The following is a 26,823-nucleotide window of genomic DNA, read 5'->3' on the forward strand; positions in this document are numbered from 1 at the left end:
TCAAATTAAGGAACATTTTAACTGAACTGTCTCATAATTGATAAGAAGTGTGGAATATCATTGTCATCAAAATGAGTGATATTCATTATGGACTGAATTAATCTAATTAGTGTCTTGTATTCTTCTCTGATAAACTATTACAGTATTCAGAATGAGATTTTCACTCTGCAGCGGAGTGTGCGCTGATATGAAACTTCCTGGCAGATTAAAACTGGGTAAAGTTTGGAAGGTAGGAGACGAGATACTGGCAGAAGTAAAGCTATGAGGACCGGGCGTGAGTCGTGCTTCGGTAGCTCAGGTGGTAGAGCACTTGCCCGCAAAAGGCAAAGGTCCCGAGTTTGAGTCTCGGTCGGGCACACAGTTTTAATCTGCCAGCAAGTTTATTACAGTATTGTTTGTCAATTGTCATGTATTCATGTAAACATGAATGGTGTTATTTGCCACAATTAAATATTCAAATTCGCCATTACACTGTTTATAGGTAACTGTAGGTGCTGATCTGGTTCAGTGCACAAATATATTTTCATAGTGCACAAACTAGCCCCATTCTCAATAACTGAACTTAGTGAAGAATAAATGTGTGTGTTAGTGCAATTTAAATTATGGTGCTGTGTACATTTTTGAGCAAACAACATCCTGCAATCTTTTTTAATTTCAGCTTCAAGGTGACCAATAACAATTCTACTGAGAGGGCACCACAAGAATCAGATCAGTAACACTGCACTCCATCTACTAAAATTTGCACACATCACTTACAAATTTAATCACATAAGTATTCCTTCTACTATACTGTATACACACAATAAATAAAACTGTGTTACTTACTATTCTTGCTGACATGGCAATTTTGGTAGATGTTAGTGTACATTCTTCAATATTCTGTGGCATTTCTCAAAAGAGCACAGTATCAAAAGTGAAGTTATTCCTGAATGACAGATACAGTTTCCTTTTTGTCCCACAAGATATGTTTATTCTTTAGGTAATCAATGGTTTTTACAGACATCAGTCAATCTCAACTACTTCTGAGTGAAAATTATCTTCAAATATTGGTAGAATATTATTATTAAATGTATTGCAGTTTTCATTCATGTAATGAGCACGGTAAATATCTCTCCAATTTACCTTTCTGAGCAGTTTATTAAGATACTCAGCCTTTAGTCCGTGAAGTACCCTCTCAACTTAGATTTAATAGATCATTTGATTGTATCTATGCTTAACACAACAGGCTGCAAAAACTGAGGGGCCATGGGCTATAGGTTCTGTGATGTGATCCAGATCCCTGGATCTACAAAGATATCATCGCTCAGTGATTTGGCACAGTTAGCTATTCTAGTTGGATGTAAATTTAATCAGCATCACCAGCTGCCACTATTTATTTATTTTACTGTTAAACAAGCCAACAAAGCTTCAATGTGAATTATAAATAGGTTAAAATTTTCTGCAGATTACTGACAAAAATTATTATAATAATACATTTGTTACAAAATTCTACTTCAGTAGCCCATGCTTTCAGTTGCTGCTTTAGGCAAAATTTATCAGCAGCTATGTTCTTAAATGTTTAGAGATTTCTTATAAAAGGCAACTCTTTCTTTCTCCTTACCTATGCTGTGGAAGTAAATACCTAATTTAAATTCTGTAACATTTAACATATCCATACCACTGCTCACATGATGTTCAGTGTGTCACAATATGTCAATTGTGTTTGATGGCTATAATTTATCAATGAAGTAAGTAGTTCATTAATTTTACTCCTCAGTCCCCAAAATTTGTGATTCAATAAGACAAGTGAACATTTTACACTGATCAAGTTAGGCTTGGGTGGAAAAAATTTGCACCCAACTGCATTTATCAAGAATGTATGAGGGCCATTCTAATAGTAAAGAACATTTATTTCTCCAAGATAATGAGAGTAAACTTATTTTACAAGGTGTTTCGATATCTTAGCTATTTTTTACTTACTGGTAGACACTGTCAAAATTTAAACTTTTGTCATACTGCTCCACAAGATTACTTATGCCTTCAGTTACTACTAAGTTGTTGAAACAGTCACAAATGTCCTCTTTCAATATGTTGTCATTTCCATAGTGCTTTGGCAAGGATAGGTCACATCGACCACATAAAGCATGATCTTTGAACTCTAACTGCTCTGACAAGACACCATGTTAATGTCATGTTCAGCCTTTGTACCTTGTGCAGTGTACACATGTATCTTTCTTTGTGCTGAAATATATGTATGTAGAGACATTTATGGGACCAGTTTGTTGCATATACAGTTATCCGTATTCCTGTTTCCCATATTGGTGACCCCAAAGTTTCTATGTCTTCAACGACTTCCACGCCGGCTGTGTGAAATCAACAGGTTTTATGTTCGATGCCATGGCTGCCTCACCCAATGTTTTATACGAGGATCTGGAGGCTCAGCTACTACTACCAGGCCACTCCAATTGCCTGCCAGCGGTTGTTTTGCCGCTAACAGACAGTGATTCACAATCTCCAGCGAAGTTAACCTCAAACTTTGCAGCTCTACAACAGCCGAGTGTTACGCCATTACCTCAAACAGAGAACTCAGGTTTCAGGTCGCCGAACTTCCCACGCCAACATGTGAAAGATGAAGTGGATGATTTCCAGAATTGTGTAATGATCGATTGCTCGTTTAGTGTTCAAAGGGACCCAAATTCGCACACGTACTTTGATCCTCTATGCGCCGTAACATTGGTTACATTAGTGCCGTGTGCAATGCCGCCATTCATGCAAAACGAACACATGGTCAACTGCTATCAAGCTATGCCAGTTTTGCCTTCCTCACAATTTAATAACAGACATTTTTATACATCAAGTTTGCCAGGCTCAACCACCAGATCTGTCACCCACTTTCTCAACCACATGGGTTCGAGCACACCCAACGGTGCTTCGCCATCCAGGAACATTGTACCATGAGAATGTGACCGGCAGCAGGTTTCACCAGTGATTTATGGTCCTACCACACGGGATGCATTTCCGATGTGCACAGAAAACTCTTCCCCTCCCCCCCCCCCCCCCCAATCCCCACTCACGGGGTGCCCCAATTCCGACCATACAGCCATTCACTCCTTCCGTAGTACCGTCTGTGCCTGCTGCGCCAGCCTTCCATGTCATTTCTGAGGTGGACAATTTAAGAACTGTGCCTTTAACCTCCAATCTAGTTTATGGGCCTACCTCATGCGACGCTCGTCCATTTGTTCCCACGGTACCGACCATGCCCGCCATGTCGTGCTTCCGTGACTCATCATGGACATTGCAACCGGCCATTGGGCCATTGTTCGGGACGTGTTCGCTAACAACACGCCGACGCCAATATTGCCAGGTTACAGGACAGCCTATCCTACCACGGGACAGCAGGCCTTCCAAGATACACCGAAGCCACCCTCATCGCCCCCCCCCCCCCCCCTCGGCCATCTGCTGAAGCTACCTCCTTTATATGAGGACCCAGTTTCATGGATGGTTCGTGCTTGTGGAGCACCTTTTGGAGTTACATCAGGTGACCAACCCAACGACAGCTCTAAATTTCTATGTCTCATCACGCACATCCATGACCACTCAGATTTAAGTTTTGACCTCCTCCTTTCGCCATTGCCGCCACCAAAATACGAGTTCACCAAGAAGACAATATTGGACCAACTCGCCTGGTCGCCACATGAATTAATAATCAAGATCCTGTATGAGGAACACCTGGGGGACCGCACTCCGTCACAACTCTGGCGCCGCATTGGGCTACTTGTGAGTGAACACATGATGCTGGAAGTTACGCTGTGGGTGGTATGGTCTGCCAAGTTACCTAACGACCTGCAAATAAACTTCTTACCGCACTGCTTCGAGTCTATAGGCTCTCACCTTCACATTGCAGATCAGCTGTATGCACTAATGCGACAAAAACAACCAGCACACATCTAGCTGCTGGTTGGCACTACGCCACCTGTTTACCGGCTGTCTGCAGGCAGAGGCAGGGCTTGTTCTGTCTCCATGCCATCTACACCACTGGGCAGTACTCATTCGCTCTCTTCTTTCTCTGAGCACTCATGAATCACACATGCACCATACATCCCGGTTTACATTCCGAAACAGATCAACGAGGACAAACCTCCACCGCTGTCACAATCACCGCCACCGGCTCATCCATACTGTTGCTTCAACAAGATTTTTGAGGATGAAGCCAAGAAATGCAGATTACCTTGCCAGCACCCAAACGCCGACCGCAGGATCCAAACGACACTGAGTCCTGCGGGGAACTTCACAGGCATCCTCAAACATTGCACTCCATCCACTCATCCTCTCGGCCGAGTGGTCGTTTATACATGACCGACATTTCGTCGCGGCTTGTTTTCCTCGTCAACACAGTCACTGATGTGTCCATCATACCTACATTGTTGGCTCCTTCAGTTTTTTCACCGACAAAGTCACTTCTACACGCTGTCAATGAATCACATTACAAACTGTCGGCTCTGCTAAGTTGTGGTGCATCTATCTCCTTCTCTACATTTCCTGAACGTTTGATGAACCAATTCTCGGTATGGATTTCTTGTCCCATTACAAGCTCTCCCCGAACATAGTACAAGGTTCAGTGCTACACCACCCTTCTGACACTCAGATACCATGCTCAGGCACTTACGCTTGTTGTTCCATTTCCGTCGCAACATGTGATTTGGTTTGTGAGTGCTCCAGCCTCGCGGATAAAATTGTGACCTGCGTCACTAATCTACAGTCAGAGTACAACGCAGCAGTGCAACTCCATCGGCAACACGACGAGTTGAAATAATGCATTGCTCCCACTTTCAACGAGCTCACCACGGCTCGTACATTGCTACTGCAACTCCAATCCACAGTTCCTTCACCTGATCGACCTTCTTCAGCAGACACCAGCATGGACACTCATCGGATTAGTTCAAAAACATTCATCGCATGTGACGATTCGCGTTCAGTAATCTTTGCACCTGCCACATGCCTGCTATGTGCAGTGCCATGTGTTACAGTGCTTCTAATGACAGTCACGCATGCGATACAAACAAGCCCATTGCACAGGCAGCCGCCCCGCGTGTTGGTAAACATTCCCCCTCTCTCGCACGCCAACCATATGATTCGGCGGCCGTTGCCGTTCCCCGCACAATGCCAATGCCTCTCTCGGCCCCGCCGGTTACTCAAGGCAAAGCTAACAACAGACAACTGCTGCGCACCCTGATCCGCTCCATGCTGCGTGTGCAGCTGACCTCTCCAAACAAGTGCACGCTGTGCGTATGTAATAGGCATGTGACTTTCGTGCTGCCTTTTCCCACTTGCGCTAACGGCTATGCTTCATCGCGCCGCCCTCATCCCAAAACTTCACGTCAGGACGTTACTCAGCCTCGTGTGCAGTTCTCAGAGTCTTCCATCACTGATGGAATGACACACAAGATAATTACCACTGCCGGCCCTCCTATTAGACACAAGGTTAGACGCCTCAACCCCATTAAGTTGCGCACGGCCCGGCAGCAAATTAACGAACTTCTGGAGGCAGGCATTCTACAGCTATCAGACAGCAATTGGTCTTCACCGATTAACCTCATCACCAAACACGACGGTTCTTTTCGAATGTGTGGTGATTACAGGTGCTTAAATGCTTGTACTGTCATGGACAATTACCCAGTGCCGAACATAAACAATTTCAGCCATATGTTATTGGGGGCCACAATCTTCAGTGTGATTGACTGTAAACGTGCCTATCACCAGATTCCCGTAGCGCTGGAAGACATTCCAAAGGCTGCTATCATCATGCCCCTCAGTTTATTCCAATACAATTTCATGCCATTCGGTTTAAAGAATGTGGCACAAATGTGACAATGTTTCATTGACTAAATCTTATGAGAGTTTGAGTTCTGCTTTGCATACCTGGATGACATCCTCATTTTCAGCAAGTAGACTTAGGACCATGAAGAACATTTATCCCAAGTCCTCCAGACCTTGAACTCCAATGGTGTTGAGGTCAACAAAGATAAATTCCAATTGCGTCAGTCTTCCGTGACATTTTTGGGTTACACCGTCTCCACAGACGGAATACAGTCTCCCAATTCCCGCTTGCAGGCTATCACGTCAATGCCACCCAGACTCCGTACAAAGAACTCTGACATTTCCTGCATACAATAAATTACTACTGCCAACATCTACCTTCTGCCGCTGCCGTGCAGGCCCCGCTGGCGGACTCGCTGTCCGGCAAACAGACTTCGGGCCTTAAGCCAGTCTGTTTGACTGAACCTAGAGGCCTTCAGGGCTCTAAGTACAGTGTTAGATAACGCCATCTTACTCGCCCACCCCGATCCATCTGCCGAGTTATTCATACTACGGACACCAGCGACATCGCGGTCGGGGCAGTATTACAGCAGCGCAAAGGTGACATGGTTTCACCCCTTCATTTCTTCTCTAAAAAACTATCTACAGCACAGAAGAAATATTCCGCTTTTGATAGAGAACTTCTGGTGGTCTATGAAGCCGTCAAACACTTTTGCCCTGACATCGAGGGCCATTCTTTCTTCATCCTTACTGACCACAAACCACTGGTGGGCGCCTTCTGCAACCCTCCCTAGGGCCCACCTCCTTGACGTTTCCATCACTTTGACCTGGTCTCTCAATTTACTACAGATGTATGCTACATCAAAGGCATGGAAAACATCCCCTCTGATTTCTTTTCCCAGATCAATACTGTCTCACGCATCGTCGACTTATATGACCTCGTCGCTCTCCAGGCCTCTGACAAGGAAACTCAAGCTCTCCTCACGCGGAACCTCAGAAATTACTTGTGTTTACCAAAGCCAAATTCCCCAGTGTTTTGGACGAAGTGTGGTGAGACTCTTCTACCAGAACTCTGCAGTCGTTGCTCCCTCCCACATTGTGCCAACAAGTCTTCGATGCCTTGCATAACCTTGCCCACCCTGGTGTCCCCACCACCACACGCCTTGTCACCGAGCATTTTGTTTGGAAAAATGTTAAGCAGGATTGTCAAACCTGGGGTCGCAGCTGCATTTCCTGCCAATGCAACAAAATTGGATGCCACACCTCTCCCCCCCCCCCCCCCTGGCACCTCTACTACTCCCTGGCTGGCCGACGCAATGTCTGGCCCCGCTAGCTGTCTGATTACAAAGTGGACCTGCAGCCCATCACCGCGCCTTAGCACACTGCCCTGACTGGGATGGAGCTTCCAGTTGTGTGCCTGCCACCTCGCACTACTCACTCCAACGTCGATGCCCACATGACCTCCCCTCAGGCCTCGGAGGGGGGGACGGGGGGGGGGGGGGGCTGTGCGGTGTTGAGAGGTCACATCGACCATGTAAAGCATGATCTTTGAACTCTAACTGCTCTGACGAGCTGCCGTGTTAATGTTACAGTCAGCCTTTGTACTTTGTACAGTGTACACGTGTATCTTTCGTTGTGCTGAAATAAATGTATGTATAGACATTTATGGGAACAGTTTGTTGTGTATACAGTAATTCGTATTCCCATTTCACATAGTGCTTTCTGCTCAAAAGACCCATCAATTTGACAAAAAGATAGTAAACACTCAGGATCAAGTCTGGGCTACAAGTTGGATGCTCAAAAACTTCCACTTACACTGCTATGCACCAGAATGTGAGCAAGTATTGTCATCAAGAAGAACAATGCTACTGAGCAACACTCTGTGCCATTTGTTTTGGATGGTACAGCTTTTTCAGTGGAGGATGTGACAGTGGGTCATTGCATTTATGATCTCCCACCTAGGTATAAAGTTAAGCAGTAGGATGCCCTTTCAATCCCAAAACATAGTGGCCATAAGCTTTGTGATGCTCAGAATTTGTTTGGGTTTTGTTTTGTTTTGTTGAGGATCATGAATGATGCCATTCTATTGACTGGCACTTCCTTTCTGAACTTTAAATGAGAAGCCCAGGTCTCATCACCAGTAATAATGTGGTTCAAAAACTCCTCATCATCCTTGTCATACCAAGTGAGAAAAGTTAGTGTAGTTCCCACTCAGTGTTTTTTGTGTTCATCTGTTGAAATTTGGGGACCCACCTGGCACATATATGTTTTTTGTATTTATCTCATATCATCACTAATAATTTGAAGTACTGCTTATGAAATTCCAAGCAAGCACAAAATCAGTGCATCAATACTAAAATAGCGATCCTGTTAATTTTTTCGTCAATCCTTCAACAGTCACCACTGAAGGTTGGCCTGGCATACCTTCAACGTGAGTGTTCTTCCATGATGCACCTTTTCAAACTGAAGCTTCATTCACCAAATTTCCATAAACTTTGGTCATCTATATATAGTGGCGGCTTGTGCAAAATTTTACCAGTGTGATACAATGTGGGTGCCTATAAACTGGTGACTTACTAGGGTAGTAATCATAACTAAATTGATACATAAATAAACTGAACTATTTAAATATATTTCAATTTTATAATTAATCATTTAACAGTGTGAGGAATAAAATAAATACTGCCAAAAGTCCCTTATACTCTATGCATAAATCTTTAGACAGCATTTTATATTTTCCTATAGCCAACTCAGGTGAAATACATAAAAACTTTAAAGGGGTATCTACCTGCTTCTACTCACAGAGTCTGAGTCAAATTGGTGACCCTAATTAAACAACTTCCTGTTACATTTACATTTGGAACATTTTGAGTAAATCTACCTGACTCTTTAAATCTCACTTTATCTTCCAAAGATCTAGTGTAAAAGGGCCTCTTTAGCAGAATATCTACAAAACACACTTTCATACTAAATTTCCTTTTATATTCTCTTTTTTTTACTCACTGACTTACTTTTACTCACTTTTACTGACTTTTTACTCACTGACTTACTAGGGTAGTAATCATAACTAAATTGATACATAAATAAACTGAACTATTTAAATATATTTCAATTTTATAATTAATCATTTAACAGTGTGAGGAATAAAATAAATACTGCCAAAAGTCCCTTATACTCTATGCATAAATCTTTAGACAGCATTTTATATTTTCCTATAGCCAACTCAGGTGAAATACATAAAAACTTTAAAGGGGTATCTACCTGCTTCTACTCACAGAGTCTGAGTCAAATTGGTGACCCTAATTAAACAACTTCCTGTTACATTTACATTTGGAACATTTTGAGTAAATCTACCTGACTCTTTAAATCTCACTTTATCTTCCAAAGATCTAGTGTAAAAGGGCCTCTTTAGCAGAATATCTACAAAACACACTTTCATACTAAATTTCCTTTTATATTCTCTTTTTTTTACTCACTGTAACCGCACCAATGATTAGGAAGATCTTCGACATGGCAGTATGGGTGGGGGGAGAACAGCACGCCTTGTCAGATCAGAATGTTCTTTACTTTTAGAATGACTCTTATAGTATGCTAGAATTGAATTCTTTGGTTACTTTCTCAAAGTGAATGTTTGTTTCAGTGCTATCTTCCCTCATAAATAGGTACTGCTGTAACACCTGTACTCACGGGTATTTTATTTGACTTATAGTAGTAATTGTAACAATTAATTTTACTTATATAAACTGAACTGTTTAAACATATTTAAATTTTATAATTAGTGGTTTAACACTGTGAGGAGTAAAGCAAAATTAAAAGAAGAAAATAATATGTTGGCAGCAGCAAAAATCAAACCTGTGCCGATGAACTGCTAATCACAGCACTTGGCCACTCAGCCACAGCACCATTACAACAACTGCTCCTCTAAAATCTACACTTGCACAAGACATACACACAACTTCAAAGAAAACTAATAATCTGATGCTGTGAGTAACGTAGCACCCATAGCGCCAGAAGGTATAAGGTCATATCAGAGCATGTGCACTCAAAGTCTGACAATTGCTTCACTTCTCTCTGTTGGCCAGCCATCATTTCAGCCCTCGACACTGGTTTCTACTTATTGTGGAAAGAGTGTTACAAAACATGTTTTTCAACAATGAAAACAATCATTGATAAAATTATCATTCCAATTAAATTATCTATCCAATTAAATAATTTTAAAAACATGTTTTTTCATATCATTAGTGTACCAGCACTCATTTGAAGAGAAACGGCATAATTTTAATGTGGTTTCTGGCTTGCATTTGAAGAGAAATATCATAATCTTTGTATGATTTCTGGCTTGCATTCAAAGAGAAATGGTTTCACTTAAGTGCAACATTTACAGTGTGCCATAGCACATTAGCACTTGATAATCAGCTATCACTGTCTATATGTAAATTTTGATAGGGTGGACTTCTTTATATTCAAACTGTCTTACACTAAGAACCTCACACTTGTCAGGATCATTAATTTTGTTATACATTTTAAAATTGCACAAATAAACAGTAAACAACTGTTCTTGCTCGGTGTTAGCATCATAACCGCACCAATGATTAGGAAGATCTTCGACATGGCAGTATGGGTGGGGGGAGAACAGCACGCCTTGTCAGATCAGAATGTTCTTTACTTTTAGAATGACTCTTATAGTATGCTAGAATTGAATTCTTTGGTTACTTTCTCAAAGTGAATGTTTGTTTCAGTGCTATCTTCCCTCATAAATAGGTACTGCTGTAACACCTGTACTCACGGGTATTTTATTGCTTCTGACAGTGCCCACCCCATTAAGTTTTTTTTTGCCTTGGGCACTTCCTTTTACTGTTGAGGTGAAGGTCATGCTCAGTGTAACCCCATCTTCTGATAGGATCAATAGGAACTAAACCAATATATGTTGCTGCACTCAACACAAACAGCCTTTCCAATTGAAAATAAACTCTTCCGAAAAAAAGAGTCACTAAGAGGTTCATCTTAGCAGCCAAAAACAGGTACAGACTCATTACTGGTATGATTTGATGCTAATGTCACCTCTATCTGGCCACACTCTATAGAATACGTGGGATCTCTGGTGCTATATTACCTGGCCCACCCACTATAGCAACAGTCTTCCTTTATTAAATTCCCACACTGTGTCTCTGCATGCTGTTTCACCTGATCCAGAATGGCACTAGGTTAATAAAAATGTATGACTTGATAATGTAAAGCTAGTTCATCTTGCAATAGTTGGCTGACATCTATTGCTTGAAAATTATTGTTGCATTGTCTAGACTAATGTACAGAATCTCTCAAACTTCTTTGCTCATTTGACAGGCTTGAGCACAGTTCAGCAAGTCATCTACACTACCTCTCATTTTACTGATGTTAGCTGCAACTCTTTCAGCTGCTCTAACTGTGCTTGTGCTGCTGTCAGATTAGCTATGAATTTCAAGATCATTTGCTGCTTCTTTTAGAACTTGGGGTGATAAGGTACAACTACATTGGCATCAAAGACCAGCCACACAACATTCCAGACAGGTTGCTTCACAGGTTGCTACGCAAAAGAGTAAAGTTCATACCATTGACTATTTCTCACTAGTCTGCAGCAATGTCCACATTAGCTCATTGTGACAATATTTACTTTCCTTACACAGATTTAAGGTTAATTATTCAGTCGAACATTATGATTGTAAGACTTCTTGCCATGTTTCATTTAGTTGAAAATGGCTGATTTATGATACTTATTTTACAAAATAAGTATGTCAATACAATTTACATATGTTCCTTAGTTAATTAAACATCAGGTTAATAAATATTTTTCAACAAAAGTTGATCACCGTATGTAATTCAGTACATGTCACTAGACAGAGACAGGTTGGGTTGCAAAACAATAATTATCTTTATTACAATACTCAGTCCTTTCTGTCCTTAATAACGATATGTATTTGCTAACTGAAACTTAATTACTGTAAAAAAGAAAATGATAACACTTCTGCTGCTGCAGATGCACTAACACTAAACTATTATTATTTACACAGCAGAATTTTCACTAAAATAATCACATACAGTTGCAATTCAAAACATCAGCAAACTTTCTTTGTCTGGTAACAATACCAGCCAGAAAAAACATTACAATGAAACAAACCTGAGTAAACACTTCAAAGCAAAGAGCTCACCACATAACTTAAATTTTATAATATTACTTCTGATGGTTTATAGCGAAACATCTGCTTTTCTCACAACTAGCTGATGTACCAGTAATTCTTACATCTTAAATTGCAGCATATAATAATATCTAAACATTTTAGCATTCTACCTGAAATTTCTGTCAGCTCCCACATTGGTGCCGGCCAAAGTGGTCAAGCGGTTCTAGGCGCTACAGTCAGGAACCGCGCGACCGCTACGGTCGCAGGTTCGAATCCTGCCTTGGGCATGGATGTGTGTGATGTCCTTAGGCTAGTTAGGTTTAAGTAGTTCTAAGTTCTAGGGGACTTATGACCTCAGCAGTTGAGTCCCATAGTGCTCAGAGCCTTTTTAACCCACACTGGTAAACAAATATTTTAGTGGTACTGGTATGGTGAAGGGTTATTCATTAACATTTCCTCTTGCAGAGATGTCTTTTGTCACTGTGACTTTCATTCCTTCTCCTTGTTGGAACTGGTTTCCTTTCCCCTCACCCTTTCCCACTATTGTCTCACCTGTTTCTTGAGTAATTTATTTCTCTTTTTATTCTTTTGTTCCTTGTTAAATTCTTGTACAGTTTTGTGTGTGTGTGTGTGTGTGTGTGTGTGTGTGTGTGTGTGTGTGTGTGTGTGTGTGTGTCTGTCTGTCTTTGTTCTCATTTTTCTTGTCTGCTTTAGTAACTTTTAGTAACTTCCCTCATCTCTCTACCTTCCCATTTTTATGGACACCTTGGTGTAATCTAATTTCAATTAACTTTTTTCTGTCATCACATTCTTTGTGTTCCACTAAGCTGTTTGCCATTACTTTTCACACATTTAGATTTAGTCTTTGTTTTTATCAGTTTTCCACTTCATTTTCTATATTGTGTATGTCTTTCAGATTTAGTGGATTTTTTATTATATGTACATACCTAATCAAAAGTATCTGGTAACTCCAATGTAATATGGAACTGGCTACCAGATGTCACGAGAATGTGCCCTCCAGTAAAAAAGGAGATGGAAAGTATTGTGTTGTCAGTGGAGAGGTAGTAACAGCAGAATTGGTCAGTCAGCAAAGCTCAGTGACTTCAAATGTGGACAAGTCACTGAATGTCACTCGCGTAACAAATCTATTAGGGACAATTCACCCCTTCTAAAGTTGCCCAAGTTGACTGCTGGTGATGCGATTGTGAAGTGGAAACATGAAGGAACAGCCACAGCTAAATGAAAACCAGGCAGACCTCATGGAAAAATCACACGAAATCAGCAAAAGGAGTCACTCATGAATTCCAAAGTTCTACCAGCACTCCAGCTATCACAATGACTGTGTGTACCACTGGGAATTAAAAAGAATAGGGTACAATTTTGAGTAGCTTTATTTAACACACACACACATTTCAGGAGTCATTGGTAAGCGACACTTGAAGTGATATAATGAGCAGAGCCACTGATTAGTGGATGACTGGAAATGAATTATTTGGAGTGATGAATCATTCTATACCCTGTGACAATCCAATGGAAGAGTTTGGGTTTGCCGAATGCTTGCAGAATATTACCTGCCATCATGTGTTGTGCCAACAGTGAAGTATAGAGGAGGTGGTGTTATGGTACTGGAGTGTTTTGTGCAGTTAGGTTATGAAAATGCTAACTGTGGAAGGATATACACACATTTTACATCACTGTATATTGCATACAATGGAGGAACGGTTCAGAGATGATGACTGACTGTATCAGCATGACAATGCACTCTGTCATAAAGCAGTGTCTGTGGGACAATAGTTTGTGGACATAACATTCCTGATATTGACTGGCCTGTCCAGAGTCCTGACCTGTACCCAATGGGTCACCTCTGGGTTGAGTTAGAATGTCAGCTTCACTTCATATGCCAGCATGAAATATCAGTACATCCTCTGGTCTCAGCTTTTAAGAAAGAATGGTCTGCCATTCCTTCACAGGCTTTCAGAGACTCCATAGAAAGTGTCCTCAGCTGAGTTCAAGCCATGATAAAGGTAGTATTCTGGATACTTTTGACCACATATATTTTTAGGTAATTTTATGTATTCTTTATCCTCCACTATGGATCTTTGCTCCAGCCATCTAGCCCAATACAGAAAAATTTTCATATCCCTAGCCAGAGCCCAGTCCCACGTACTATTCCTACATTGTTGCATTGCTCATGGAATCCCACCATCAAATTCTTCCACAATGACCTGGTTCATTACCTTCTGGTACCTGCCTGGCACTGTCAATGATATCTCCCTCATACCAACATCCCCAACGTCCATGACTTTGCTGCTATTGAACACTACCTTTCCCAAAGCCTGACTGTCTCCAGACATTCAACCTCCTTCCCATTGTGACCAGTGACCAACTACAACTCCACCCATAATTACTTCTCCTTTGAAGGCATTACCTACAAACAAGTCTGTGGTACAATAATGGACACCTGCATACCACCATCCTATCTGACCCATTCACATGCTATCTACAGAAATCATTTCTAATCATCAACCTGGTCCTCCTCAGCCCAACAAGCCACCTTCCTTTATATCAACCTCCATTTCAAGTATGGCTATGTCAGTGCCTCCATCCACATCAAACGTACCAACCATCAACATACCTTCATTTTGATAACTGCCACCCATTTCACATCAAGAAGTCCCTTCCACACTGCCTAGCCACCCATAGTTGTTACATCTGTAGTGATGAGCATCACAGACTGAAATAACCTTCCCAAACTTGTCCAGAGATAGATCTCCAATACCTTGTCTGACCAGTCATCTACCATCCCCCATACATCACAGTCCAGCCACAAAGAAGCTGTCCTCTTGTGACTCAGTACCACCCAGAAATGAAGCAACTGACTGACATTCTCCACCAGGGTTTCGATTATCTCCCATCCTGCCCTGAAATATGATATATCCTCCCCATCACTCCCACACTGGTATTCCATCACCTGCCCAGTATAAGCAATATCCTTGTCCATCCCTAATTTACTACTGCCCCTAACCTCTTGACTCATAGCTCATATCCCTGCAATACAATCAGGTGTCAGATTTGTCCCATGCACCCTCCCACTACCACGTATTCCAATCCTGGCACTGCCGTCCTCTAACCCATCAAAGGCTGGGCCAAGTGAGAAAGCATACACTGTGCTGCATTCTAAATGGCCCTGATAACTAACAGGCTCTCCATCCACATGAGTGGCTACCACCAAACTATGGCCACACAGTTGTTTAAAATATTGTCCAAAATTATGACTTTCACTTTAATGACTGCTTCACAGCCTGTGACATCTGGATTCTCCCCCTCTAACACCAGCTCTTAATTGCTCAGGTGGGAACTCCCCAACATATCCTTAATTCTCATTGTAACGAACTTCATCAATTGGCTAGATCTCTTCATATTATAGTCTTATTGCCAACTTTGTGATGAATTTTGCCTATGTTACTGTTTTTGTTACATTGTTACTCCACTGATATATGACCATGCTGGTGAATACATTTACAGCTATAGGAAAACAGTTGTGGCAGACTGTTAATATTGGCTGTCTTAAATTACCTTAACCAGAGTTATATGGACAGCTGAGAAAGAAAACACCATCTTGATAAGGGGAGTTTCCCATTGTGTTCGTGGATGTTGGTGTATGTTGCAGAAAGCATAATTTTTCTTCTCATCCCGAATGGTAAGAATCCTCTGACCTGCGGTTCTGGGTGACTTTCCCAAAATCTACCCCTTTACCTAGACCTCTCCCGTCCTTTTCCTTCACATTTATTCGTTCCCCTTCAACCCTTCTGCCTGAAGAAAGAACCACTGGCTCTGAAAGCCTACCAATCACAACAGTCTTTTATGTGTGTGTTCTGCCGCCACTTGGTGAGTAGATTTTTTATCTACCCAATTAATTTTTTTATCAAGAATTCATTGTTTTCATTGTTATAGAAAGCATAATTTAAGTTACAGGGTGTCGCTGCTGATTAAATGATCTGTGAACTCAATAACTAGTTGACAGCAGTGTGCAGCTAACAACCAGGCAAGAACAAGGTAGCCAGTAAAGAGTCCATAATCTCACTGATGCAGGTTGAAATTACAAAAAAGAAAAATGTTTAAAAAAGTAAGTTCAATTCTGCCATGACTTTTAACAATGTACACTGTGTCAACAGGATACTGCTTAGATTAGATTAGATTAGATTAGATTAGTTTTCGTTCCATAGATCCGTGCTGAGGAGATCCTCGTGGATGTGGAACATGTCAATTTTTTTTTTAAGCTGAAATAACAATACTAATAGTATGAATATATACAATACATCATTTGTTTCTATTAAAAAATTCGTCAATGGAGTAGAAGGAATTGGCCACTAGTAAGTCTTTCAGGCTCCTTTTAAAATGATCTTTATTTGTAACTAAATTTTTTATGTTTACTGGCAAATTATTGAAGATGAGTGTTCCTGAGTAGTGGACCCCTTTTTGAACTAAAGTAAGTGCTTTTAAGTCCTTGTGCAGATCATTTTTGTTCCTGGTATTGTATGTATGAACTGAGCTGTTTGTTGGAAAAAGAGATATATTATTTAGAACAAATTTCATTGATGAGTAAATATACTGAGAGGCAGTAGTTAGTATACCCAGTTCTTTGAAGAGGTTTCTACAGGATGTCCGCGAATTTACTCCACAAATAATACATCTTACACGCTTTTGGACTCTGAAAACTTGTGTTTGACTTGAAGAGTTACCCCAAAATATTATACCATATGACATTATGGAATGAAAGTAGGCAAAGTAGGCAAGCTTTTTCACTTTTATGTCGCCTATGTTTGCTAACACTCGAATTGCAAATACAGATTTGTTAAGGCGTTTCTGCAGTTCTGTGGTGTGCTCTTCCCAACTGAATTTATTATCAAGTTGTAATCCCAGGAATTTAAGACTGTCAACCTCTTCTATCTGCTCTTCTTTGTATTTTATGCATATGCTGGGTGGAAACCTCTTACAGGTTCTGAATTGCATATAGTAAGTCTTTTCGAAGTTTAATGTCAGTGAGTTGGCTTTAAACCATTTATTAATATCCATGAAAATACCATTAGCAGATCTTTCTAGAACTACACTTGACATACTATTTATTGCAATACTTGTGTCATCTGCAAACAAAACGAACTCTGCTTCTGGCAGTGTAACTGATGAGAGATCATTAATGTACACAAGAAAAAGCAATGGCCCTAAGATGGATCCCTGTGGGACACCACATGTAATTTCTTCCCATTCTGATGATGACTGATGACTTAATTCACTAGTCCCTTGCACTGACACCCTTTGTTTCCTGTAAGTGAGGTATGACTTGAACCATTTCGCAGCACTGCCCGTGACACCATAGAATTCTAATTTACTTAAAAGGATGTTGTGGTTCACACAATCAAATGCCTTTGACAAATCACAGAAAATACCTGCTGCTTGTAATTTGTTATTTAATGAATTAAGTACATTTTCACTGTAGGTGTAAATAGCCTTCTCAATATCAGAACCCTTCAGAAATCCAAACTGTGTTCTTGATAATATGTTATTTGTGGTCAGATGGTTGAGCAGCTGCCTGTACATTACTTTTTCTAAAATTTTTGAGAATGCTGGCAAAAGTGAAATCGGTCTGTAGTTTGATGGTATCTCTTTATCCCCTTTCTTGAATAGAGGCTTAACATCTGCATATTTTAGCCAGTCAGGAAATGTCCCAGTTATAATTGACTGGTTACACAAGTAACTTAGAATTGTGCTAAACTCACAAGAACATGCCTTAATTAACTTTGTTGATATTTCATCGTACCCACTAGAATGCTTTGTTTTTAAAGATTTTATTATGGAAGTTATTTCTTTTGGTGTAGTGAGTGATATATTCATGTACTTGAAGCTATTTGTGAAGGCTAGTTTCAGATAATCAAGGGCATTATTTACTGATCCTGAAAGTCCCATTCTATCTTGAATGTAATGACTGATTCTGAGGGCTAGTTAGAAATGCTAAGTGACACCTGACTGCATTTAGTATGAGGAAATACAGTAGTGTTGATTTTAATTTCTGCTGAAAGTTATTTGTAGGTTTCACTCTTGATGTTTCACTCTGTTGAACTGCAGTGATGTCCTATGGCTGAAATGGAAAGTTGGCTTAATTAGAGTTAGTCTGTGTCAGGGAATGAAAGCATTGTTTCATAAATGACAGTTCATTTATTCTGTGCAAGTGACATGCTTACATGGTGATTTTTACTCAAGAATCAAAACACTGTTGTTCATCCTCAACAATTTCTGAACTGTCAGGCAAAGTTATTAATTCAGGGTTCAGTTACTATCATTAAATAGCAAATATTACAGGTTTTATTATTCAGACCCCATATTTGTGTTGCATCTTCCTAGGCCAATAACTAGTACTCAGTGCACCTAAGTTCCTAAGGGCTAATTTGTTGACAAATCGCATCCTCCCATGTGTAGTAAGTGCCTGAAAGATATAAGAGGTCCACCACCATCTAGTTAAGCCAATTTTTTACAGTAATGTAAAATAACTTTAATAACCTGAGTATTAAGTGATAAGAATAAATACTATTACATTTTTCATTCAACATACAATGATGGGCTTGTATTATAAGAAAGAAGTTATCTGCCACACAGACTTGGAAGTATGACATTAGCAATGACTAGCGGCCACTAGGTTGCATCATCATCCTTCCGAGAGCTGCCACTAGATCCATCTGCCATCACGATGTAGAGAATATGTTATGCCACAGAATAAGCTTGTTTCATGGAATATGAATGTTTTTACACTGAATACACAGCAAAGGCCACAACTGTCATAATAACTATAACTACATCTTTTAGATTGTGTTAACTGATTACTGATCTGCTTTCACTACTATATTTTGTCTGGAAACTGATCAATAGTGTTCCTGCAAAAAGTCTGTTGTAACAAAGTAGTCTGTATTAGACAGTTGTCAAGATTTTGTGACTGATTATTTGAAATACTAACTAATTAATTATTTATGTAACTGTAATTGTTTGGGAAAAGAACTGGCTGATGCATTATTAGCGATCCACAGTAGTTGTACTTAAAAGTAAATGCAGTGCATGATACCTAGCTTCATCTTAATAAGAAAAATACACACAAACATAGTGTTTGTTTTCCTTGTTTGAATGGAATAAACAAATTTTAACAACATTTAAATTCTTCTCCCTGAAAATAATTTGAGAGTTATATTTAATACCTCATAAGTGATACGAAAACTTGGAATCAGGTATCAGCAAATGCTACTACATGGGTTGGATAAAAAGTAGAGGCAACATGGTTATAATTCATACCGAACTTTTGACAGACATTCAGCCCTCAGTGTAATTGCCCTACATCTTGATCACCTTCCTCCACAGAGATGGAAGGCATTGCACACCAACAATGCATCTGTGCTGGTATAAGCTATTCCCAGCACACCGGTTGGCTAAGATGTAGTGCAAAGCTGGCCGGGACGGCCGAGCTGTTCTAGGCGCTACAGTCTGAAACTGTGCAACCGCTATGGTCGCAGGTTCGAATCCTGCCACGGGCATGGATGTGAGTGATGTCCTTAGGTTAGTTAGGTTTAAGTAGGTCTAAGTTATAGGGGACTGATGACCTCAGAAGTTAAGTACTATAGTGCTCAGAGCCATTTGAACCATTTGCAGTGCAAAGATCAATAGCAGGCACTGGATCAAGTGCACTTATCACAAGAGAGGCCAAAGACACGCCAACTAGCAACATACCACCAACACCCTCTCAACAGCAAGTATTTAGGTCACCGCCGCTGACTGGAGGGCCTCACTGAGTCACCAACTCGCATTCCAGTTGGTGTCTGTCAGCTCATATCACTGGCTATAATGGTACATAGTGACCAGATTAATTGTAATAGCAAGATACTGATATTGTCAGCAAGAGGACTATTTCGGATGAGCTTGTACCACAACATATGAACTCGATTAAAGTTAAGTAGCAGCTATCTGTTCATGTAAATAAAGAACTGAGTTAATCCATGTTTGCATTTGTGTTTTAGAATGAGTATACTGGCTACCAATAACCACATCCTGTTCCTTGCTTCCACGATACAAGACTCTACAGATAATTCAGTGGTGATCAAAGTTAATTAATTTGGATGAAGATTTTGCTTGCTTCTCTTTTCTTTTAGCTTGCAAGGGTGTTCATATTCAAGTGTTTCCAATTTTTTATTGTGCACTTGCATGTATTCCAGGAGGGTAGCCGCAGAAGTAATCAAATTTCTCTTTTCAGTGGCTTTGCTTGCTTTTTGATGTAACATATTTGTGTACACCTTGAATTCACTGCCCCCTTCAGCCCGTCACTGTGCCTCCGCTGTAGAAGCTCAATGTGATGGATCTAGCACAAGCTTTTCAGTTTCAGAACCAACAAATAACTGCCCTACTGATGACAGTACAGCAACTACTGGCTGCGCAAGCTGCATCAGCTGCACAACTGACCAACCAACCAGCCCATCAGGTGCTGCCAACAAGTACACCTACATTCTGGCAACTTAAGGACCCAGAAGAGGAATGGATTGAATACCTGACTCAGCTCCAAACACATTATCAAGTTCATCATGTTCATGGTACTGTAAAGTTACAATACTTCCTTTTGATTGCGGGCTAATACAAAAACTATTCCCAACTGCGTCTTCCAACAAACTCAGCTATGACCAAGTAATCGCTCCATTAACCAAGTATTATGACCAGCATGTCCAAGTAGCTGCAGTTAGACATAAGTTCTTTTGCTAGCAGAAAAAGTCAGAATGGATGTACCGTCAGTGGTACACAGAATTAAAGGGCATGACTAGGAAGTGTAAATTTAAGTGTAGTTGTGGCAACTTTTACAGTGATCTCATAATATGCAATATGATAACATTCAATGTCCCAGATTGCAAAATATGGACACAGATCTTGAAATACTCTGATACATCAGTCCCCCAAGTATTGAGAATCTTAGAGCAATATGATTCGAGTGCCATAGCAGCCGATAAGTTTGACCACGCCACGATTTGTCAGGTCGAGTCGCCCCTAGTGGCCCAAGCAGCCATAACAAGTGCATACTCAGCCACATGGACAACCATGTAGACATGTAAACAGGTCTATGAATTTAGTGAAATCTTGCCATAGATGTTTTGCTCGCCATAAAAGAGAGGATTGCCCATCACATAACGCAATGTGTTACATCTGTGGAAAAAAAGACCGTGTCCAAGCAATTTGTTTGCAACAGCACAAAAACGCCAATTTTGCCTGCTCCCAGAAAAAACAGGTATGTGCAGTGAATGTTATGTTTTATGTTTTCAGAACATACTTCAGGTTCTGACAAAGGTAAGATTAAGGTTGTGCCTGCTTCTCATCACAGCACTGTGCAACGACATTCTAATAAACTATATTTGTCATCATGAACTGCTGGCCGTCATGTGAACTTTCAGTCAGACAAAGATGCCACAGTAACTTTGCTTAATAATGCCACGTATGTACAGTAAGGCTCACCATGCCTTTCTAAATCTAGCAAGCACCTCACTGCTTGCAAAGAACAGGAAATTCCAGTACTTGAACAGTGTAGCTTGCCTGCCACTTACAAATCTAACACTAGGACAGTGAATTTTACTATGCTGAAATCAAGAGACAGTGAGAACATATTTGGTTTATATGTCTTTGATTTGTTTTGACTTACCATCCAAGACAATGTACTTTCAGTATCTGCTTTTGCACCAAAAGACACTGTAGCTTAAAGAATTTCCTGAACTTTATTCAGAAGGAATGAGAAAAATTAATAACTTTGTAGCACATGTTACACTGAAAGACAATGCACAGCCTAAGTTTTTCTGGGCCTGCCCTGTTCCAATTGCTTTAAGAGACAAAGTAGCCAGTGAATTGAAAGAATTGCAAGATAATGGTGTAACTGCTCCCATGCATTGTTTGTTGCCTAAGCCTCCTGGTCGCGTTTGTATTTGTGTTGACTTCAAGTCTACAGTCAACCCACAGACAGTAGTTGACACTTATCCATTACCTTGTCCTGAGGAACTCATGGACAGGCTTGGTGCAGGATGTTACTTTACTAAGATAGACTTGCATGATTAAATTCCACTGTCTGAAGAATCACAGAAAGTGTTTGTTGTAAATACACACTTAGGACTGTTTTAGTATCTGTGCTTGCCCTTTGGCAGTGCTTCCACACCCACCATTTTCCAGCATTACTTGGAACAGCTGACTGGAAAAGTACCATTTTGTTTAAATTACCTTGACGACATTGTCGTCTCAGGTCATACAGCAGAGGAACACACTGCCAAATTGCATATTTTTTCTGAGTTTTGTCAGAAGCAGGACTCAAGTGTCATCTTGAAATATATGACTTTTTTCAAACTGAACTACAGTACTAACGTCATGTGATAAACAGTCAGGGTGTGAACCCTTCCAATGTCATTTGCTTGCAATCCATGATCTGCCTGTTCCTCACAATGTGTCTGAACTGCAGTCAGTACTAGGCAAGATAACATACTACATTCAGTTCATTTCGAATGCCACTCAGATCGCAGCTCAATTGCATCACTTGTGTCGGCAAAATGTACCTTTCGTGTGGACTAAAGACTGTCAAGATGCATTTCAGAATCTCAAAAATGCTTTACTTAGTGAGAGATCTTTAGTGCATTTTGATCCCTGATGAATATGCCGTATCTTGATGCGAAATTGATGCACAGGACTCTAAAATGCTGGAATCTTTTCCCTTACACTACAGAAAAACTGCTTAGGCCGGGAAAGCAGACCCAGATCTCAAGATTTTGCTGCATTACATTCACATATCTTGGCCTTGTTCATTGAACAGTATCGAGAACTCAGTTGTGCACTGATGGTTTGCACATTGGCATAGCCTTTCAATGCTACGGGGTGTGATTCTAGTTCAAAATGACAGTGGACAGTTGCGTGTGCTTATTCCCAAAAAGCTGCAAAAGGATGTGTTGTGCTTGCCCCACCAAGCACACTGTGGAATTGTTCGCACTAAACAGTTAGCGCTATGGCACTGTACTTGGCAGGGGATGGATGCCCACATTGAACAGATGACATCACAGCGTCGTGCATCCACAGAAAACCAATCGACTCCACCACAGACATTCTCAGCTTGGCCTAAGACTCAATACCCATGGCAACGAGAGCACATAGACTTTGCAGGACCATTTTGGAACACTCGTTGGCTCATAGTGGTAGACTCTTAGCAACTTTCCATTTGCAGTGCCTATGAACTCTGCCCCATAGCACCATTCAAGTGTTGTCCTCCCTATCTTACATAGAAGCTTTGCCAGAAGTACTTGTGTCAGACAATGGACCACAGTTCACTTCGCGTGATTTTGAACAGTTCTGTGAATGAAGTGGCATTTCAGCCCCAGTCCATCAGAGAAGCAGAATGCTTCAGACACACTTTCAAACAACAGATGGCCAAGCTTTGCACCCCCACACATGGGAACAGGCGTCTTCTTGCCTCCTATTGCTCCCACCCACGAGACAGACCATCACAGGCAGAACTTATGCAGGGCCGCTGCCATTGGACGCTGATACACCTGCTACATCCACCACAGCAATGTGCAGTGCCAACAGTATGCAAGTCTTGCTTTGTGAAACACGATATTGTTCTTTTCAGGGTTTATGGTATCCATATGGGTTGGGAAAGAGGCATAATCCAGGAATGCATTGGCTCTTGTATGTACTTGATTGCAGGTCCTGACGGTTTGCACCACCGCCGTCAGAGCAAAATTGGTGCATGCCACTTGCCCCGTGATTCTGCTGCTTTTCTTCCCTCACATTCGTGGCTTCGCAGGACCACACAGCTTTTGCAGCCGCCCGCTGGTGCCACCAGGGCACCCCAGGAGGAGTGGATGGATGATGCACCCTCGCCCCCACCGTCCCCTCTCGCCGACCCAATGGACCTGGATTTGTCATTGCCTCAGGACACACTCTCAGGCTTGGACATGTGCCCTGGCAGCAGTTTTCCAGAGGATGTTCCTGTTGCCTCGCAAGCCAGATAGCGAGGTACGATTGGGAGTGTTCCTTCGTCCACAGTCATGGCTCCTAGCTCATCACTACTGATGTAAGCTGTCGCCAGCACACCAGTCAGCAAAGATGTAGCACGAAGATCAGTAGCAGGCACTGGATCAAGCATGCCCATCGTGAGAGAGGCCAAACACACACCAACTAGCAACACGCCACCACTGCCCTCTCAATGGCAAGTACACTCCTGGAAATTGAAATAAGAACACCGTGAATCCATTGTCCCAGGAAGGGGAAACTTTATTGACACATTCCTGGGGTCAGATACATCACATGATCACACTGACAGAACCACAGGCACATAGACACAGGCAACAGAGCATGCACAATGTCGGCACTAGTACAGTGTATATCCACCTTTCGCAGCAATGCAGGCTGCTATTCTCCCATGGAGACGATCGTAGAGATGCTGGATGTAGTCCTGTGGAACGGCTTGCCATGCCATTTCCACCTGGCGCCTCAGTTGGACCAGCGTTCGTGCTGGACGTGCAGACCGCGTGAGACGACGCTTCATCCAGTCCCAAACATGCTCAATGGGGGACAGATCCGGAGATCTTGCTGGCCAGGGTAGTTGACTTACACCTTCTAGAGCACGTTGGGTGGCACGGGATACATGTGGATGTGCATTGTCCTGTTGGAACAGCAAGTTCCCTTGCCGGTCTAGGAATGGTAGAACGATGGGTTCGATGACGGTTTGGATGTACCGTGCACTATTCAGTGTCCCCTCGACGATCACCAGTGGTGTACGGCCAGTGTAGGAGATCGCTCCCCACACCATGATGCCGGGTGTTGGCCCTGTGTGCCTCGGTCGTATGCAGTCCTGATTGTGGCGCTCACCTGCACGGCGTCAAACACGCATACGACCATCATTGGCACCAAGGCAGAAGCAACTCTCATCGCTGAAGACGACACGTCTCCATTCGTCCCTCCATTCACGCCTGTCGCGACACCACTGGAGGCGGGCTGCACGATGTTGGGGCGTGAGCGGAAGACGGCCTAACGGTGTGCGGGACCGTAGCCCAGCTTCATGGAGACGGTTGCGAATGGTCCTCGCCGATACCCCAGGAGCAACAGTGTCCCTAATTTGCTGGGAAGTGGCGGTGTGGTCCCCTACGGCACTGCGTAGGATCCTACGGTCTTGGCGTGCATCCGTGCGTCGCTGCGGTCCGGTGCCAGGTCGACGGGCACGTGCACCTTCTGCCGACCACTGGCGACAACATCGATGTACTGTGGAGACCTCACGCCCCACGTGTTGAGCAATTCGGCGGTACGTCCACCCGGCCTCCCGCATGCCCACTATACGCCCTCGCTCAAAGTCCGTCAACTGCACATACGGTTCACGTCCACGCTGTCGCGGCATGCTACCAGTGTTAAAGACTGCGATGGAGCTCCGTATGCCACGGCAAACTGGCTGACACTGACGGCGGCGGTGCACAAATGCTGCGCAGCTAGCGCCATTCGACGGCCAAGACCGCGGTTCCTGGTGTGTCCGCTGTGCCGTGCGTGTGATCATTGCTTGTACAGCCCTCTCGCAGTGTCCGGAGCAAGTATGGTGGTTCTGACACACCGGTGTCAATGTGTTCTTTTTTCCATTTCCAGGAGTGTATTTAGGCTGCCGCCTAGGGCCTCACTTAGTCACTAACTCGCAGTCCAATTGGCATCTGTCAGTTCACATCACCGGTTACGATAGTACATAGCAACCAGATTAGCTGTAATAGCAAGATAACTGATACTGTCAGCAAGAGGACTATTATGGATGAGCTTGTACCACAAGACATGGACCCAATTAAAAATAAGTAGCAGATATCTGTTCATGTAAAAAAGAACCAAGTTAATCACCATGTGCATTTATATTGTAGAAAGAGGATACCGGCCACCCATAACAGGGTGTATATGTGGACAAGGAAAAAAATTTCCCGGATTTTTCCCGGATCTCCCGGTTAAAAATACATTTTTCTCCCGGGTGGGAAACACTTTCTCCTGGGTGAAAATACACTTTTTCTGTGTTAAGTGAAACTATACATTCCCTCGGAACTGTAAAATTCATCAGTCATTTGAATAGTTATGGTTTTATACAGCAGCTTAGAATTTCCCGGCACTTTAGAAAACAAAACTCGAAGAAAAACCACGTTTTGGAAAGTTCTCTAATGTGCAGCAACACATATGCTGCATATTTTTGTATTACGAAAGTATAAACTCGAATTGCACCAAAAACCGTATGTTACTATCCGAAGCATTGAAATCGAGATTGCAATACGCTTTTGTACGCCAGTCATAGCTCATATCACGAGATCTCGCCAGCCGATGACAGCGGATATTCATAGAACAGGACACGTGATGTAGTCAGCCAATAAGAACATCACTTACGCAGTGCAAACATACAAACAGGAAAAGTTAATGGTTGAAATTAATGTACGTAGTGTTGATACAGGAAAAGTATATACGAGGGCTATTCACAAAGTACATTACGTTTTGGAATTAAAAATAAATAAAGTATTGGAAATTTTTTTTATTATATACAGATGAAAGACACACTTAAATACTACTTTTCTACATAGTTGCCATTTAAATTAAGGCACTTATCGTAGCGATGGACAAGCTTGGAAATTCCTTCGTCGTAAAATTCGGCCGCCTGCGCCTTCAACCACGTGATTACCTCTTCTTGAAGCTGTGCGTCGTCATCAAAATGCTGCATAGCCAACCACTTCTTCATTGCTGGGAATAAGTAGAAGTCGCTCGGTGCCAGGTCGGGACTGTACGGCGGATGAGGAAACAACTCCCACTTAAAAGATTA

General features: G+C 41.9%; 1 protein-coding gene across 1 annotated transcript in view; it reads right to left on the bottom strand.

Annotated features, from left to right (window-relative positions):
- Positions 1-17,533: 17,533 nt before the first annotated feature.
- Positions 17,534-26,823, bottom strand: part of LOC126234606 (pseudouridine-5'-phosphate glycosidase-like) — a 191,483-nt gene continuing 182,193 nt past the window's right edge. Inside the window, exon 10 of the mRNA XM_049943330.1 lies at positions 17,534-18,087. Coding sequence (XP_049799287.1) covers positions 18,082-18,087 — 6 coding nt within the window. The 3' untranslated portion in view covers positions 17,534-18,081. The remainder of the gene's footprint in view (positions 18,088-26,823) is intronic.

The sequence above is a fragment of the Schistocerca nitens genome, chromosome 2 (genome assembly GCF_023898315.1).
Source record: "Schistocerca nitens isolate TAMUIC-IGC-003100 chromosome 2, iqSchNite1.1, whole genome shotgun sequence".
In the NCBI taxonomy this organism is placed as follows: Eukaryota; Metazoa; Arthropoda; class Insecta; order Orthoptera; family Acrididae; genus Schistocerca; species Schistocerca nitens.